This window comes from Equus asinus, chromosome 25 (genome assembly GCF_041296235.1).
Source record: "Equus asinus isolate D_3611 breed Donkey chromosome 25, EquAss-T2T_v2, whole genome shotgun sequence".
NCBI lineage: Eukaryota > Metazoa > Chordata > Mammalia > Perissodactyla > Equidae > Equus > Equus asinus.
This window is the reverse complement of record NC_091814.1, coordinates 22996500-23011776: the sequence shown is the minus strand read 5'-3', so window position 1 is coordinate 23011776 and position 15277 is coordinate 22996500. Positions and strand designations below refer to the sequence as shown.

At 40.5% G+C, this 15277-nt stretch overlaps 1 protein-coding gene and 1 long non-coding RNA gene across 15 annotated transcripts in view; one reads left to right on the top strand and one right to left on the bottom strand.

The window, feature by feature from the left end:
* The window catches only part of LOC123280637 (uncharacterized), a 64782-nt gene extending 60592 nt beyond the window's left edge, over window positions 1–4190 (bottom strand). The window contains exon 1 of one of the 2 annotated variants that reach the window (XR_011498054.1): window positions 3833–4190. This is a non-coding gene — a long non-coding RNA (uncharacterized lncRNA). The remainder of the gene's footprint in view (window positions 1–3832) is intronic. The other variant, XR_006519725.2, reaches the window with a different exon arrangement.
* Window positions 1–15277, top strand: part of CD84 (CD84 molecule) — a 50025-nt gene that overhangs the window by 23077 nt on the left and 11671 nt on the right. For 10 of the 13 annotated variants that reach the window (XR_011498050.1, XR_001399209.3, XR_011498053.1 and 7 more), the window contains exon 2: window positions 4503–4622. Coding sequence is in view for 8 of the 13 variants with exons in the window: in XM_044758071.2 (XP_044614006.1) it covers window positions 4577–4622 (46 nt within the window). In the remaining 5 variants the exon portion in view is untranslated. Of the gene's footprint in view, window positions 1–4011; window positions 4375–4502; window positions 4623–15277 lie in introns of those variants that run through there. The other 3 variants (XM_070497008.1, XM_070497005.1, XM_070497006.1) reach the window with 2 other exon arrangements.

The window sequence follows — 15277 nt, the reverse complement described above, 5'->3', positions numbered from 1 at the left end:
AGAAGTAAAACTCTCGCTGTTTGCAGACGACATGATCTTATACATAGAAAACCCCAAAGAATCCATAGAAAAACTATTAGAAATAATCAACAACTACAGCAAAGTAGCAGGGTATAAAATCAACATGCATAAATCAGTAGCATTTCTATACTCTAACAATGAACTAACAGAAAAAGAACTCAAGAACTCAATCCCATTCACAATCGCAACAAAAAGAATAAAATACCTTGGGATAAACTTAATCAAGGAAGTGAAGGATCTATACAATGAAAACTGCAAGACTTTCTTGAAAGAAATTGATGACGAGATAAAGAGATGGAAAGACATTCCATGCACATGGATTGGAAGAATAAACATAGTTAAAATGTCCATACTACCTAAAGCAATCTACAGATTCAATGCTATCCCAATCAGAATCCCAAGAACATTCTTCACAGAAATTGAACAAACAATCCTAAAATTCATATGGGGCAACAAAAGACCGCGAATTGCTAAAGCAATCCTGAGCAAGAAAAACAAAGCCGGTGGAATCACAATCCCCGATTTCAAAACATACTACAAAGCTACAGTGATCAAAACAGCATGGTACTGGTACAAAAACAGGTCCACAGATCAATGGAACAGAATTGAAAGCCCAGAGAGAAAACCACACATCTATGGACAGCTAATCTTCGACAAAGGAGCAGAGGGCCTACAATGGAGAAAAGAAAGTCTCTTCAACAAATGGTGCTGGGAAAACTGGACAGCCACATGCAAAAGATTGAAAATTGACCATTCTTTTTCACCACACACCAAAATAAACTCAAAATGGATCAAAGACCTAAAGATTAGGCCTGAAACAATAAGTCTTCTAGAAGAGAATATAGGCAGTACACTCTTTGACATCAATTTCAAAAGAATCTTTTCAGACACTATATCTCCTCAGTTGAGGGAAACAATAGAAAGAATAAACAGATGGGACTTCATCAGACTAAGGGGCTTCTTTAAGGCAGGGGAAAACAGGATTGAAACAAGGAAACGGCTCACTAATTGGGAAAAAATATTTACAAGCCACTTATCCGACAAAGGGTTAATCTCCATAATATACAAAGAACTCACATGGCTTAACAACAAAAAAACAAACAACCCGATCAAGGAATAGGCAGAGGACATGAACAGACATTTCTCAAAAGAAGATATAAATATGGCCAATAGACACATGAAAAGATGTTCATCATTGCTAATCATCAGGGAAATGCAAATCAAAACTACACTAAGATATCACCTTACACCCGTTAGGTTGGCAAAAACATCCAAGACCAAGGGCGACAAATGTTGGAGAGGTTGTGGAGAGAGGGGAGCCCTGTTGGTGGGAATGCAGGCTGGTGCGGCCACTATGGAAACAGTATGGAGATTTCTCAAAAAGTTAAAAATAGAAATACCCTATGACCCAGCCATCCCATTACTGGGTATCTATCCTAAGAACCTGAAATCAGAAATCCCAAGAGTCCCTTGCACCCCTATGTTCATCGCAGCATTATTTACAATAGCCAAGACGTGGAACCAACCTACATGCCCAGAAACCGATGATTGGATAAAGAAGATATGGTATATATACACAATGGAATACTACTCAGCCATAAAAAAGACAAAATTGGCCCATTCGCAGCAACGTGGATGGACCTTGAGGGTATTATGTTAAGCGAAATAAGCCAGTCAGAGAAAGACGAACTCTATATGACCCCACTCATAGGTGGAAGTTAACATATTGACAAGGAGATCTGATCGGTGGTTACCAGGGAAAAGGGGGGGTGGGGGGAGGGCACAAAGGGGGAAGAGGTGTACCCACAACATGACTAACAATAATGTACAACTGAAATCTCACAAGGTTGTAATCTATCATAACATTAAAAAAAAAAAAGAATTAAATTGAGCTGGTGTAAAGCAACAGCTTTAATAATGGAATTCACCTGTTAATAATAACAGCTTTAATAATGGAATTCACCTAATAGCCTAACCCTCAAACTCCTTCCCCGCCATTGTCTCTTAGATCTAATCAATATTTGAGGTGAGAATAAGTTGGGATCTAATTTCAGTATTTTTGGTTTACTTTTATATTAAAACTCCAGAATCCAACAGTTATGAAATATTCGGTACCATAAAATTTGTCTCTGCTTTCCAGTCCCTTCTCATGCCACTTTCTCAACAAAATTCTGGAGGGAATGGGAATTGTTGGGCAAAACCATTGGTTTTTCCATTGAAGCTTCTTCCAGATTCCAGCCGGTGCTGTCAGCCCACACTATCAACTAAGTTTCATCTAATTTGTCCTTCTTCTCTAAATTTCTGTCTATGGTAGCCTCTTTTCTGTTGTTCCGTATCCTAAACCAGCCTCCTGCCCCAAGTCTTGAGCTATTGCCTTTCCACTCATCTACAAAGGGCACATTTCTTTCTGGAATTTAGTCTATTGAGGGTTTTTTGCATACACCATTCATTACATATCCCATGGAACAGTGTGATTTTTATTTTGGCTTTGTTGTTGTTACCATGGAATGAAAAGACTTTCATGTCCTTCTATATCATATCAAGAGAAGAGGTCTCAAAAGGTAGTGTCTTCTTGATAAAAAATACACCAGTTTTCTGGCAATCTAAGGCTGAAAGACAGAGATAAGACACTGGTCCAAGCTCAACAAGAGATAAATTCTTGAGTAAGCTAACAACCTAGGATTTCTAAAGACATAGACATGAGACCAAGTAAGAGTTTTAAATGGCAAAGGAAGAAGGATTAGAATGAAGAAGTTAAAAAGAGAATACAAAGTCAGGTTTTCAGCAGCTCTTGACAACTTCATATTCTTTCTTTTTTCTTCCTTCTCTGTGCAACTAACATGTGATAGCTGTGTGTTTCTGCACATGTAGTAATTATGTATTTCAGGAAGACACACTTCCTACAAATGTTAAAAGTAATATAGCTTAATCTTGTGAAAGGAAATAATTGGGGAAATTCCATTTTTAATTTCAATCCTTCTTTGGTCCCAAACAGCTGCCCCATTCACTATATGTACAGAAAGGCACTCAACCATTCAATACTGAACAAGTATATATGAAGAATGATGAGCAGGATTGTTCAGGAAGTGACTCTGGAGGCGCAGGTTGCCTAGAAATGAGCTAGGTGGCTAGGGACTTCTCTCAGCGGGAAGGGCTGTATACAGTTACTTCCCCAGGTCTCAGGGACTGTGTCCTTAGCTTTCCCAGCACTCCTCAAAACAGCTGGGTCCAAATTCAAACTGCTTGACTTCTAGACCCAAATATTTATTCTCATCACCACTCCTTGACACCCCCACACATACAAGGCCCCTGTTTTTCTTCTAATGGTGAGTAGCGGGACCTCTACCAGAGAATAATCCTGTGTTACATCTAGCTCAATCACAATATAATTATAATACTTAAATATAATATAATATAATATAATAATTAGTTATATATAATAGATAATATACATACTATATAATAGAGTTATACGTAATTTTATTATAGCCTATCATATATAGCTATAATTATATAATATTAGTTGCTACTATTTGTTAAGCTCCTATCATGTCAACACATTCTTCCTATTCCCTATCTCCCACCACTTTCCTCCTAATAACGCTAACTTACTCTTAAGATCTGTCTCAGCTTGCTTGTCGTTGTCAGTTCCTTCAGGAAGCTTTCCTTACACTCCCCTAGCCTGGGTTAGATGCCCTCGTTGCTCTCCCAGCTCCCCATATTTTCTCTCTTGCAACATGTATCACCCCGTATTGGAATTGCCTGTTTAATTGTTGATCTCCCTGACAAGAATACGAGTGAAGCCGGGTACCTGAGCGTTGCTGTAGATATTCAATACGCAGTTTGCTTTTTCCTGTTTAACTGGGGCGGTGACACGGGGATCTGGAGGATTTGTGTGCTTGTTTTGCAGATTCATGAGCTTATTTTGCAGAAGAAAGAGAATGCCTTCGGGGAGGTTGTGATCTCCTGGATGGCCCGCCCCCAGCAGCCATTGAAGCCAAGAAGTCAGATTCCCCGGGGGCTATCAAGAGCGACTCCTTCGTTTCTCCGAGGCTCCTCCTGCCGAGCCCCTTAGCGCTATAAAACCCCCTTGCTTTCTGCTTTTGGGAAGGCAGATTTGAGCGCACCCATGCTCCCACCTTCTCGTTTTGTTCAATTTGCATAAATCTTTCTCCAAACACCAATGTCTCAGTGTTTGGTTGACTGCACATCAGGCACACGAACTTGAGGTTAAGAGGTTTGGTATCATGAGCACCACGAAAGGAGGGAGAGCAATTGCTTTGTTGCTCTTTATATTGCCAGTACCCAGAATAGCACCTGGCACATAGTAGGCATTCTATAAGCATTTGTTGGGTAAATAAATAATTAATGCTATGTACTTTATGTTATGTAATGGGAAAAAAATCTACCATCATGATACATAGACCAAGTTTCCTAAACAGTTAACTCATACTTCCTTTCTTACACGCGGTTCTAAAAAGGCAACTTGCGTGAAACTGACTCTCGGCTAGAAGAGTGACGTCCTCCTTGTCCGAAGATTATTCCCCGGGAGAAGATGGCCCAGCACCGCCTAGGGATTTTGCTCCTTTGCCTGCAAACCTGTGAGTTCTGATCCTTGCTGATCCCCTCCTAGTTTTCTGTTAAGTTTTTAAAATTGCCCTTAAGGAAGACATTGAAATGCCCTTTTGATCTGTTTTAAAAGGGGGTCCCAAAAGAGATCCAACTGGCTGAGGAGAGACTTAAGATTTAAACGTAACTATTTTTCAGCTTTAGTGTTTGTATTTCTGAATTTTTTCTGTGTCCAGTCTCCAAAGGTCTGAGACAAGCCCTTCTGCTCAGGAGAAGATAGACCCACCCAGAAAGCCTGGCAAAAGAATAAATAATCCCAAACATCAAATAACTCAAAAGCAATTTCTTTTTGGCTTTTATAGTTTTTGGTTACGTATAGTTTTGGTTATACAGTTTTTGAAAGAGACCTGCCCTCCCCAATTATATTTCATTACTCCAGCAGATTAGAATGATGTATGACTATAATTATTATTGTAAAAACTTCATGTCTATAAGCTCCCCTTATTTTCAAAGCACATCAGAGCTATTACCCTGCTTATACCCTCCCAAAACTCTCAAAAATAAATGAGGAAGAGATTATTATCCCTATTTTACAAATAAGGTAAGTCTCAAAAAAGAAATGGAGAAGTTGAACTAAAAATTCTGTTTCTCTTACTTACAGCTTAGCGGTAAACTATAAAGGACAAAATGAGTATTGATTGTTGTTAGTACAAAGAAAACTATGGAACAGTAACGTAGCTCTGGGAGTGTTTTGTCATTGTATATATCATCTCATGAAATTCAAGCAATTGCCTTGTTTATACAAAAATTGACTGCGTTTGGCATTTCTAAATTTACTTGATATTTCTTACCAGCTCTGAAAATGCACTAGCAAATTCCTGGCATGAGTTAGAACACAGAGAATCTAGGGAGTTAGGATTTCCTGAAAAGGTAGAATCAATGCACCTTGCTCTCTCTGTTTCCGGACCATTTAAAGCTGTGGCTCCTCTTTTTTGAGCTTCATGGAGACTGCAACCACTGGGCAGGCTAAGTTTTCAGAGCTTATGCTAGACACCCTGATGTGGCAGATATAAAATGCAAGCAGAGGGGGAAAAGAGTTGGATAGTACCTAAATAGAAACCTAGGGATGTCCCCAATCTTCCAGAGAAGGCCTGGGCAGGGTGACATTTGATACTACTTAATTTGCAAAGCATTCTACAATTTTTTTGCCTGTATTTTTATGTTATCCATGCCAAAACCATTGAAGTAAGCAAGATAGATATTATTAATCCCATTATGCAAAAAAAAAGAACAAGCATAAATTAAGATTCAGGTTAAACGATTCACCTGAAGTTTCAAAACCTGAAATTGGTACAGCTGGAATGGACGTTGGTTCTTCCCGTCCCAAGACTATAGCTCTGTTTACTCTACATTCTTTCTGACCTCCTCACTCATTAAGTTTTCAGATCCTTGATGCTCTTCAAAGGGCGAAGCACATGCTAAGATAAAAGGCAGTTCTAAGATACACTTGTCTCATCTACTGAATCTGAAATCAAAAGTTGTTGGCTCTGCTAGTAATGAATCATTTATCCACCAGCTTTGTGACTTTGGGGAAGTCCTACTAGCTCTCCCTGTTGTTTCCACTTCAAAATGGAGAAACTGTTAGTGCAAGAGGGCTGTTTAGAGAAGCAAAATGATAATTCTTGTGCAACACTTGACACAGTGCTGAACATAGCAAGTGCCTAACAAATATTAGCTAATGCTGCTGTCGTTTTTCACACTTGCTTTTCACGTGATATTAGGAAAAGTTGGGACTTTATTGCACAGAGATCCTGGACAAGGCTCCTCTGTTTGGGATGGTCCGAGGGATGTAAGCAGGAGGAAAGGTGGTGGGAGTTTGAGCTGAGGTGTAGGCTCTTGGGGTTCTAGGAGAGAAAACCAGGGGTGAGATATTTATTTTGTCAGGGACCCATGAAATGGAGTTGGGGCTTGTTTTTATAGCAGTAAAGCCAGAAGTGCATTCATGTACCATCTGCCTTTGCTGCATGGATCTGTTTGCCTCATAAAAATTATTGCACAGGCATTTCCTGCGTGCAGAAATATACCTTAAATTCCTCCTGCTGCTCTTTCTGGCAGAGGTGGTCCCTCATTTTTAGCATTGGGTTTACTAGTTAACACTGATTTTATTCATTTCCCTGGAATTCAGAGCGGTTGGGGCAGCTGAGAAGCCGTGGAAAAAGGAGATTAGAAATCCCCATTTTCCCTTGAAATCACTGAAATAAGAGAAGTCTGTGTGTGCAAACTCGTGACTCCTTCATGCTGGAAAAGTTTTCTCTACGAACCAAGATTCCTAGTCATACTCAGACCTCAACTTACTCATCGTAACTTGTGAACACTGTGATTCTGACTGTTCCTCCAAGTGGCCAACTGGCCACACCCGCTCTGGGGTAGAAGAGAGAAGAGTCTACCACATTCGCTGCATGCCCATTTCCCTCCACATGTTCTCCCCCACATTCTTTTAATGCTTCCTTTTCTCCTCACCTGTCTGGCCTCACTTTTGTCAACCCCTCCCCTTGGTCTCTTCTCCTATCTCTCACAAATAATAGTAATAACCAACCATTTATGGAAAAAAATCACTACACATCTGGCATTCCTCTAAGTAGTCTACATTTATTATTTTGTTTAATCCTCACAATACTCTGAGATGAGTACTATTGATATATTCCAATTTTACAGATTAAAACATTGAGACACAGAAAATTAGAGATCATTTAGCCAAAAAGTGGAGGAAGTAGGATTTGAACTCCAGTGTCTTTACACTTAACCACTGAGCAACGCTGCCTTCACCAACTTTGAGGCTAAAGTGAAATAAAATACTGTCCTTACTATTGGTCGTTACCACATTGTGGGAATTGTTAGCAAAGAGTGGTGTTTTATTCTCAGCAAGACAGGATTATTCAGGCAGAGGCTAAGCCTGTCTCTAAACCCACTTGTAGAGGAGGGTGGGGTTTGGTGGGCAATCTTTTGCCAATAACGAAAGTTTAGGCAGGCCAGCAAGGCAGAATATCCAAGGAAAATACCGTATCCAGACATAGTTCAAGCACCATTCTCATCAATCTGATTTTGGTTGACTTGAATTAGCTTCTTCAGAATAAGCAAAAGTCCATTATCAACAGTCTTCATATCCTGTTGAATGTAGAACACAGTCATGGGGCATTCCAGCAGTTAATATTTAGAAGTCCAAGAGATGAGTGGGCTCATCTGGATGTCTGTCCATGAATAAGTAGGCCCCAACCACCATCCTGGGGGTTAGAGACAGGATTTCATGCCTGAAGAAGAGCCCTGATAAGAGCCAAATTGCCACTGGTCCAAAGTCCTTACAGAGAGGAGCCTTCAAGATAAAGACGAAGGCTCTGTTCTAGAAAGAGATTTGAGCAGACTACTGCCACACACACTCAGAAAGGGTTCAAAATCAGAAGTTCAGTTATAGAAATGGAAAAATATGTTATGAATGGTGAAAACTGGATACCAGGACATCAGCCCAAAAATCTAATTTCCAAATAGAGGCTGGGACACTGCATCCCTGCGATAACACAAGACTCCCTCAGAGGGAGTAGAGGCCCACCTTGTCAGCCTGCTCAGCTCTGGAAATCAATCTGGTGACCGACAAAGCAGCCAGAGTACCGTCACAGCAGGTGCCCAAAGGTCATGCAGGGTCACTCAGGCTACTCAAGTATTTCCTGAATCAAACCTTTCTTGTATGGAATCTTGGAGAGGGAGGAATTTGAAAGTTTGTGGGTAACCAGGCTCAGCTATGTGGAAGCTGGAAAAGAAAAAGGTATAAGAATCAGTCGGGGTACCGATGTTGGTGGAGCTGTCTACGTACCCATATTTCCTTTGTTATACTCAATTTTTGATTATGTGCTAGTGGAGGGGAGTGGTGGTAAAATCAATGGTTGGCCAGGATCCTATCTCTGTTTTGAGAACGTGTGTGTGTGATTGTTTCTGCTTGTTTTGAAGAAGTGGATTCAAGTCAACCCAAATCTCAATGAAGATGACATCCAGTAAAAAAAAAAAAAATCCAGCAGAAAATAGTATACTATAGTATGGAAGTGGTAGGTTCCTTTTTTTAAATCTCATGACCGAGGAATTTCCATCCACAAAAAGAAAGACACAAAATTCCTGCTCAACCCTTTGCTTCCTCTTTGCCCTCTATTTCCCTTCACTCAGTATAACTGGTTACAACCATCTCTCGTTTGGGTGCCACAGGGTACAGCTACCTCTAGTCACCCTTCCACACCTGAAATATTCTGGGAGATTCCATCCCCACTTATTGATCAGGAAGGCAGTGGAAGGGAAGAGAGGAGGGGAACTTGAACTAGTTCCAAAAAAGAAAAAGAAATGCTTATTTGAAGGATCCCAAAGAAGCAAGGGGGTTTATGTAGCTGTTAAGCATCAATACACTTCCTTATTTCCACTCTCATTAATAGCTACGTGTTGACCTTCTCTAACATCTCTCCAATACACCAACTCTTCTTTTCCCTTCATTGTTGCCTGGGGATGTTATTTTCATCTCTGTAACAATGCTTCCGTGTTTTATATAACAAACATATACAGTGCTTAGTGTATGCCGGGCACTTTTCTAAGGGGTTTATAAATATTAACTCATTTAAATCTCACAACACTTCTATGAGGTAAGTGCTACTATTAGCTTCATTTTAAAGCTGATAAAACTGAGGCACAGAGAGGTTGTTGACTTTCCCAAGATCTCATGGCTGGTACCTGACAGAGCCAGGATTCAAGCTCAGGCAGTCTGGTTGTTCATCACTTAGTCGTGATGCCTCACACGGGGTAGACAGGGTGCTCCTCATGGCAAGACTCCCTTCGGAGTCTCTCTAGATTCTTCTTCATTGGTATACACACTTGAGAATGCTCTCATGTCATTTAATCCTTATAATTCCTCACAGTGGCAGGGCGTGTCTTTTTTATTTCATTTGCCAACCAGAATCCTGAGACTTAGCAGAAAAGTGACTTATGCATGGTCATTTAGCCAGTTGACAACAGAGCCTTGACTAGAACATATTTCTTGATCCCTAGTTCAGGACATTTTTACTAATCATGCTGTGAAAATCCATCATGTAGATCTATGCAATTTTTTTTTTTTTTTTTGCAAGCAGTGTGAGATATTGGAGTGGAAAGGAGTTACAGTTAGCCAACTGCTCCTTATTAATCATTTTATATCTTGGACCTTTCACACCAAGATCCAAGAACCAGTAGAATTCTCTCTTGCCCTCATTTTCTCTTGCTATGAGTTTTTCTATCTTGCTTTTTATTGCTGGAAAAGGGGTAACTAGGTAAGTAGTCAAAAAACTATTCATTCTTTCAACAAACATTTGATAATCATCCACTAGTTGTTAGGGAAATAGTAGTGACCAAAACAAAGACTCCACTCATGGCAATTACATTCTAGTGGGGGTAGGGGTTGGGGAAGATAATAAATAAATATGGACATTCAATGCTTTAGTAGTGATGATTGCCGTGAAGAAAAACAAAGTAAGGCAAAGCGATAGAGAGCAATGGAGCGGGGATTGCTGCTTTAACACAGTGATCAAGAAAGCTCTCTCTGATGAGACGACGCGGGAGCAGAGTTTCACAGTGAGGGAATACTAGAAAGAGACTTGTAGAAAAGGACAGCAAATGCAAAATCTCTAAGGCAACAGCAGGTGTTCCTGGCCTGTTTGAAGAATGAGGAAGCCAGTATGGTTGGAGTGAGTGAGGGAAAGAAGAATAGGAGATGAGGAGAGAGAAGGAGGGGCCAGAACAGGCAGGGCCTAGTAGATGATGGCAAAGTATATGAAAGGATACTAGAGAGCCCCCCAAAACCCCAAGTGTATAGTCTCTTTGTTTTTAATAGAATCTAAGGAAAATTAATAGGTTTTTAGATCTAAGTGCCCTCTCCGTTGTCATCAATTTTTGATATTTTGAAATCTTTTTGGATTCCACTCAACACTTCTTTAGTAAGTTTCTCTTGCTCACCTCTGAAGAATTTCCCTCAAGCCAGGTAAAGTCCTCCCACTCCGTCAGTCTTTCTAACCCAGATGAAGTTCTGATGCTGTTTTTCCCCAAATACCTTTCTTTTTCTCATAGTCTCTTTTACTTTCTTCTAGTCAGTGATTTTTGACAGCTACTTTGTCATGGAAAGTACATTTGTAAAGTCCACCCACACCCATCAGTTCATCTGGGGAAATAGGAGTTGTCACCTAACACACAGAAAGGCATATTAGGCAGGGAAAGGTGCTCAGCTTCCCTTCCATGAGGGGAAGGCCACGTCCAATGATCAGCCTGTCCACAGTGCTATCTGTCAAAGCTGGTGTCATCCTGCCCTTGGAGTCCCAGGTTCCCTCTTCACCAGAGCTACCTAGGGGTCACAGCAAACATATTTTTCTATCCAAGTTCACCCCAGAGTTCCAGCCTTTTCTTGCCTTTGATTCTCCTCTAGAGATATTGCCAAATTTATTTCTTGCTCATGTAAAAAAGTCAGGAGTCGGCAGTTTCATTGGTAGAATAGTCCACAAGGTCATCAGGGACCCACACTTTTTCAATCTTCCTGCGCCATCATTCTCAGCGCTTGGCTTCCTCTTCTTTCCCGATACAAAATGTCTGTCTGAGATCCAGCTGTCATGGTATTCCAACCTGCAAGAAGAAAGAAAGAGATGAAGAAAGCACTGTGCTCTCTTCTTAAAGACGTAGAAGTCATAGACAACACTACCACTTTCATCTCATTGGCCTGAACTTAGTCACATGACCAACCGTAGCCGACAGAAAGCTAGTATTCTGGGTGATCATATGCCCTGCTAAAACTTGGGGATTGTTACTAAAAATGAGGGAGAGAACAAATATTGTAAAATAACTAGCAGATTCTGCCACAGCTCCCCAAACAATACTTCAAGCCTATTCTCCCTCCTTATCTCCCATCCTTTCAACTGCTTACTTAGATGGTCCACCATCGTCTCAAATTCAATATTTCTAACACTACATTTGTCTTCTCCTTTTGACTTCTTTCCATCTGAAACTTAATCAGTTTTCTATATCTATCAGTTTTCCACTGACACAAAGTAGACACTCAAAATACGTTGTTGAACAATCAAATCCTATTAGATGCCTCCTTATTCCTTGCCTTTCTTTGTGTTGTCTCTCAAATTCATCCCTTCCTTCCCATTCCCATTATCATCCCCTCATTCATGCCCAGATGGCTACAAAAGCCTCTGAAATGGTCTCTCAAGCCCAGCTTCTCCTTCCTCTTATTCCCCCTACACATCGTTATTATATTACTATGACCCTAAAACATCATTTTAATCTTTATCCTCAAAAGCTTTAATAGCTCCCCTCTGTGTGTGGTATAAACTTCAAACTCAAGGCTGTCCCAAATCCAAACCTAATTTGTAGCTTCAGCCTTATCTCTCTCTACTCTGCTACTCAGATCCATACTCCTTCAACCTACATCACACGTTCTCCTGCTTTTAAGTGTTTATTCAGGACCTGAGGACGGAAGACACCCATCCTTTCCCTTTCTAGCCAAGAAAATTATATTTACTCTTCAAAGTCCTCCTCAAATTCTACTTTCTCCAAGAAGTTTTCTCTAACCACCACAGCTCCAAGTGATCTCTCTCTTCTTTGAATTCCTACTGCAATTACTATCTCTACCATTCACTAGAATTTATCACCTACTACCTCATACTACAAAGGAGAGTTATGTGTATGTGTGTGTCTTATTTCCCTAACCAGATAGGAAATTCCTTTAAAAGGCAGGGAATTTCTTTTGGTCATAGACTTGCATAGTGCATTTCATAGTAAGTCTTCAAGACATTTTTGTGCCACAATTTCTCTGTGAAATTGAGTTTTCCTTAGGTCCCCTCCAACACTAGTATAACGTCTGAATCCCTTTAGCACCTAGAAAAATAAATATTGGGGTTGGTTGATATGGACATTCTTTTTTAAAAATCTGAAGTCTTTAAAAGAAGAATAAAGTCCCCTAAGTGGAGTGGTACCTAAAACTATCCCTCTGGGCTTTACTTGAATTAGCTATTAATAATGGCTTTTCATACATTCTTCAGTATAGGCCTCATGTCACCAAGGCCATCATCGAGATGGGCTAGAGAAGCCCTAAACGGCAGGTACCAATTATTAAGATGATGGGTGGTTCTCATCCTCATCATTATCATTATCAACCTTAGAAATGACTAGCATTCATTTTGCCTTGATGGTTAACAAAGCAATTCCACTCATAATATATAATTTGTTGATCACTAATTAGATACAGCGAATTTTATAGCTATTATTTCCATTCTATGAATGAAAAAACTGAGACTCAGAAAGGTTTTGTGACTTTATTAAGGTTGCCCAGCACATAAGTAGAAATACTAGCACCTACGTCTTCAGCCTGCCTGTCTTTCCACTACACGCTATGGTTTTGCAGCTGCTTCCCTCAGACCACAGTCGGAGTGTTTAAAGTAGTCAGAATCCTATGCCTGTGCAAGCCCTTTGCCTTTTCTCAGCAGGCCCAGGATTCTCAACAACACCAGGAGCACAAATAGCAGCAGGACCTCCCCCAGCATTGCCTATCTGCCACCCTCAGTGTTTCATCACCCTTTGCTACCCCCAGCACCATTTCCTGAATGACTTGCTATGGGAAATAAGATATGCTTCCAAAACAGCCACACACTAACCGCCTGTGGCACAACCGCCCCAATGCTAAGCAGGTGTCAGCCTTAGCAAACGGCCTACACACTTCCTGGGGTTTAACAAGAGAACTCACCAGAATTGAGTCTATGGAACCTACATCCTATCCATCATCTCACACCTAACCTGAATCTAAAGAGTGGAATGGTAATTGGGAGCTGGGGCTGATGTCAAAAAAGCCTTAAGAGATGTGGGCGATCTGGCACCAAGACCAGCTGTAGAGTTTGCAGAACCTAGTACAACATGAATATATGGGGCCCCTTGTTCAAAGAATATTAATAATTTCGAGGTGGCAACAGCAGCATTCAACCGAGTTCAGTGTCCTTCTGAGCTCAAGGCTCTGTGCAACTGCACAGGTCACATGCCCATGTCTAGAACAGCCAGGGATTCAGGCTGGGACACTCCAAGGGTCTCTCTACCAGACCTCATCAACCCAGTGGAACAGTTTATGTGGAGAGAATTCATGTTCAAGGAAATAGATTTTGTAGACTGACTCCTGCCACTGAAGGCAAGTTTAGTCTCTCTTTCTGATCCCTTAACATTTGTTCCTTTTGCTCTTTTCATTTAGCACTCATCACATTGTATTATTTTTCACTCACACACACCTGTGTTATTCTCTGGGCTGTGAGTGCCTCAGGACCACAACCATATCCTATTCATCCTGAGTTCCTAATACAGCATCATCTGACATGTAGTTAGCACTTAATAAATGATTGTAGATAAGGGCCCTTAGTTTCCCCCTTCTCTGCACACCCCACCCCCCCCAGGCTTTGCCTGGGATATTCCTCCTAAAGGAAAATCTTGGTTGGTCTGAAAGGAAACAGGTTTAGACCAGCAGTCCCTGGGCTCATTCAGGAGTTCCCGGGCTAGAAGGGTGCCATAGTGAGACAAGACCATCACGTTAACAAATCCCTTTGCTTTTCTGACACTTCAAAATAACTTGTATTCCCAATGACCTTTATTCTTGCCCTCTTTATGCCAAGCCCTGGATAAACTTAAGAGTCAGCCTGAACCCACTTATGTGGAAACTTACATCCTGCTCTTTGGGGGAACATGCAGCCGTTACTCATCAGAACAGCCCAATAATTGTTCATGGCTGATGCCTTTTCTGATTGGCCAGTGGTTGTGTCTATTGGTTATTAAATATTTTAAATATCATCTATGCTGCCTCAAAACCCCGTCTCTCATTAAATAGAGCTCAGTGAGAATAACAGAGTAATGAAAGAAGAGGAGGAAGAGAAGAAAATAACACCTTATAATTATACTCTTTTATTTTATAAACTGCGTAATAAACCAATTTTCTTCATAAGGTGATGGAGGAGAAGAAAATAAACCTTTTATTTTTTCCAATGTTAGATTTCAAAAGCACTCATCTTTCAGCTTTTACTAGAAAGCATTCCTGGGTTCCCAGAATAGATCAAGTCCCCTTGCCATTCTCTCTCAAATCACCTTAAGACTTATATATTTCAATCTAACCATCTGTGGTTATCTGATCAACACTCGTTTCCTTCTTTAACTGCTAAGTTCCGGAGAGTGGAAACTCTATCTTTTTTTACTCACCATCGCGTCCCCAGTTCCTTGTATCATGCTTAAAAGAATAGATGCTCAACAAACATTTGCATTACAAATTAAATTAATAAATACCTGCCATAGTGTCCAGAACAAAACTGACCCTGAATAAATAACATGCGGTCATTCATAAATGTTTGGATCAATAAACTAACTTTGCTTACCTCAGAAGTTGTTCCAAAAGATTCTAGGCAACACATAGGTGAATTCCATTTATCAATTCATTCTGCAGATATTTCCTAAGCACCCACTATATTTCAGATACTCTTCTAGAGACTGGGGATATAGTAGTGAACAAAAAAGACCCCATAAATCACCAACTTAGGGAATATTTACTCCAGAGCCTCTAAGGCTCTCTCTGCCTGTATCTTCCAGGAATAGTGGCATAAATGGTTTTTGC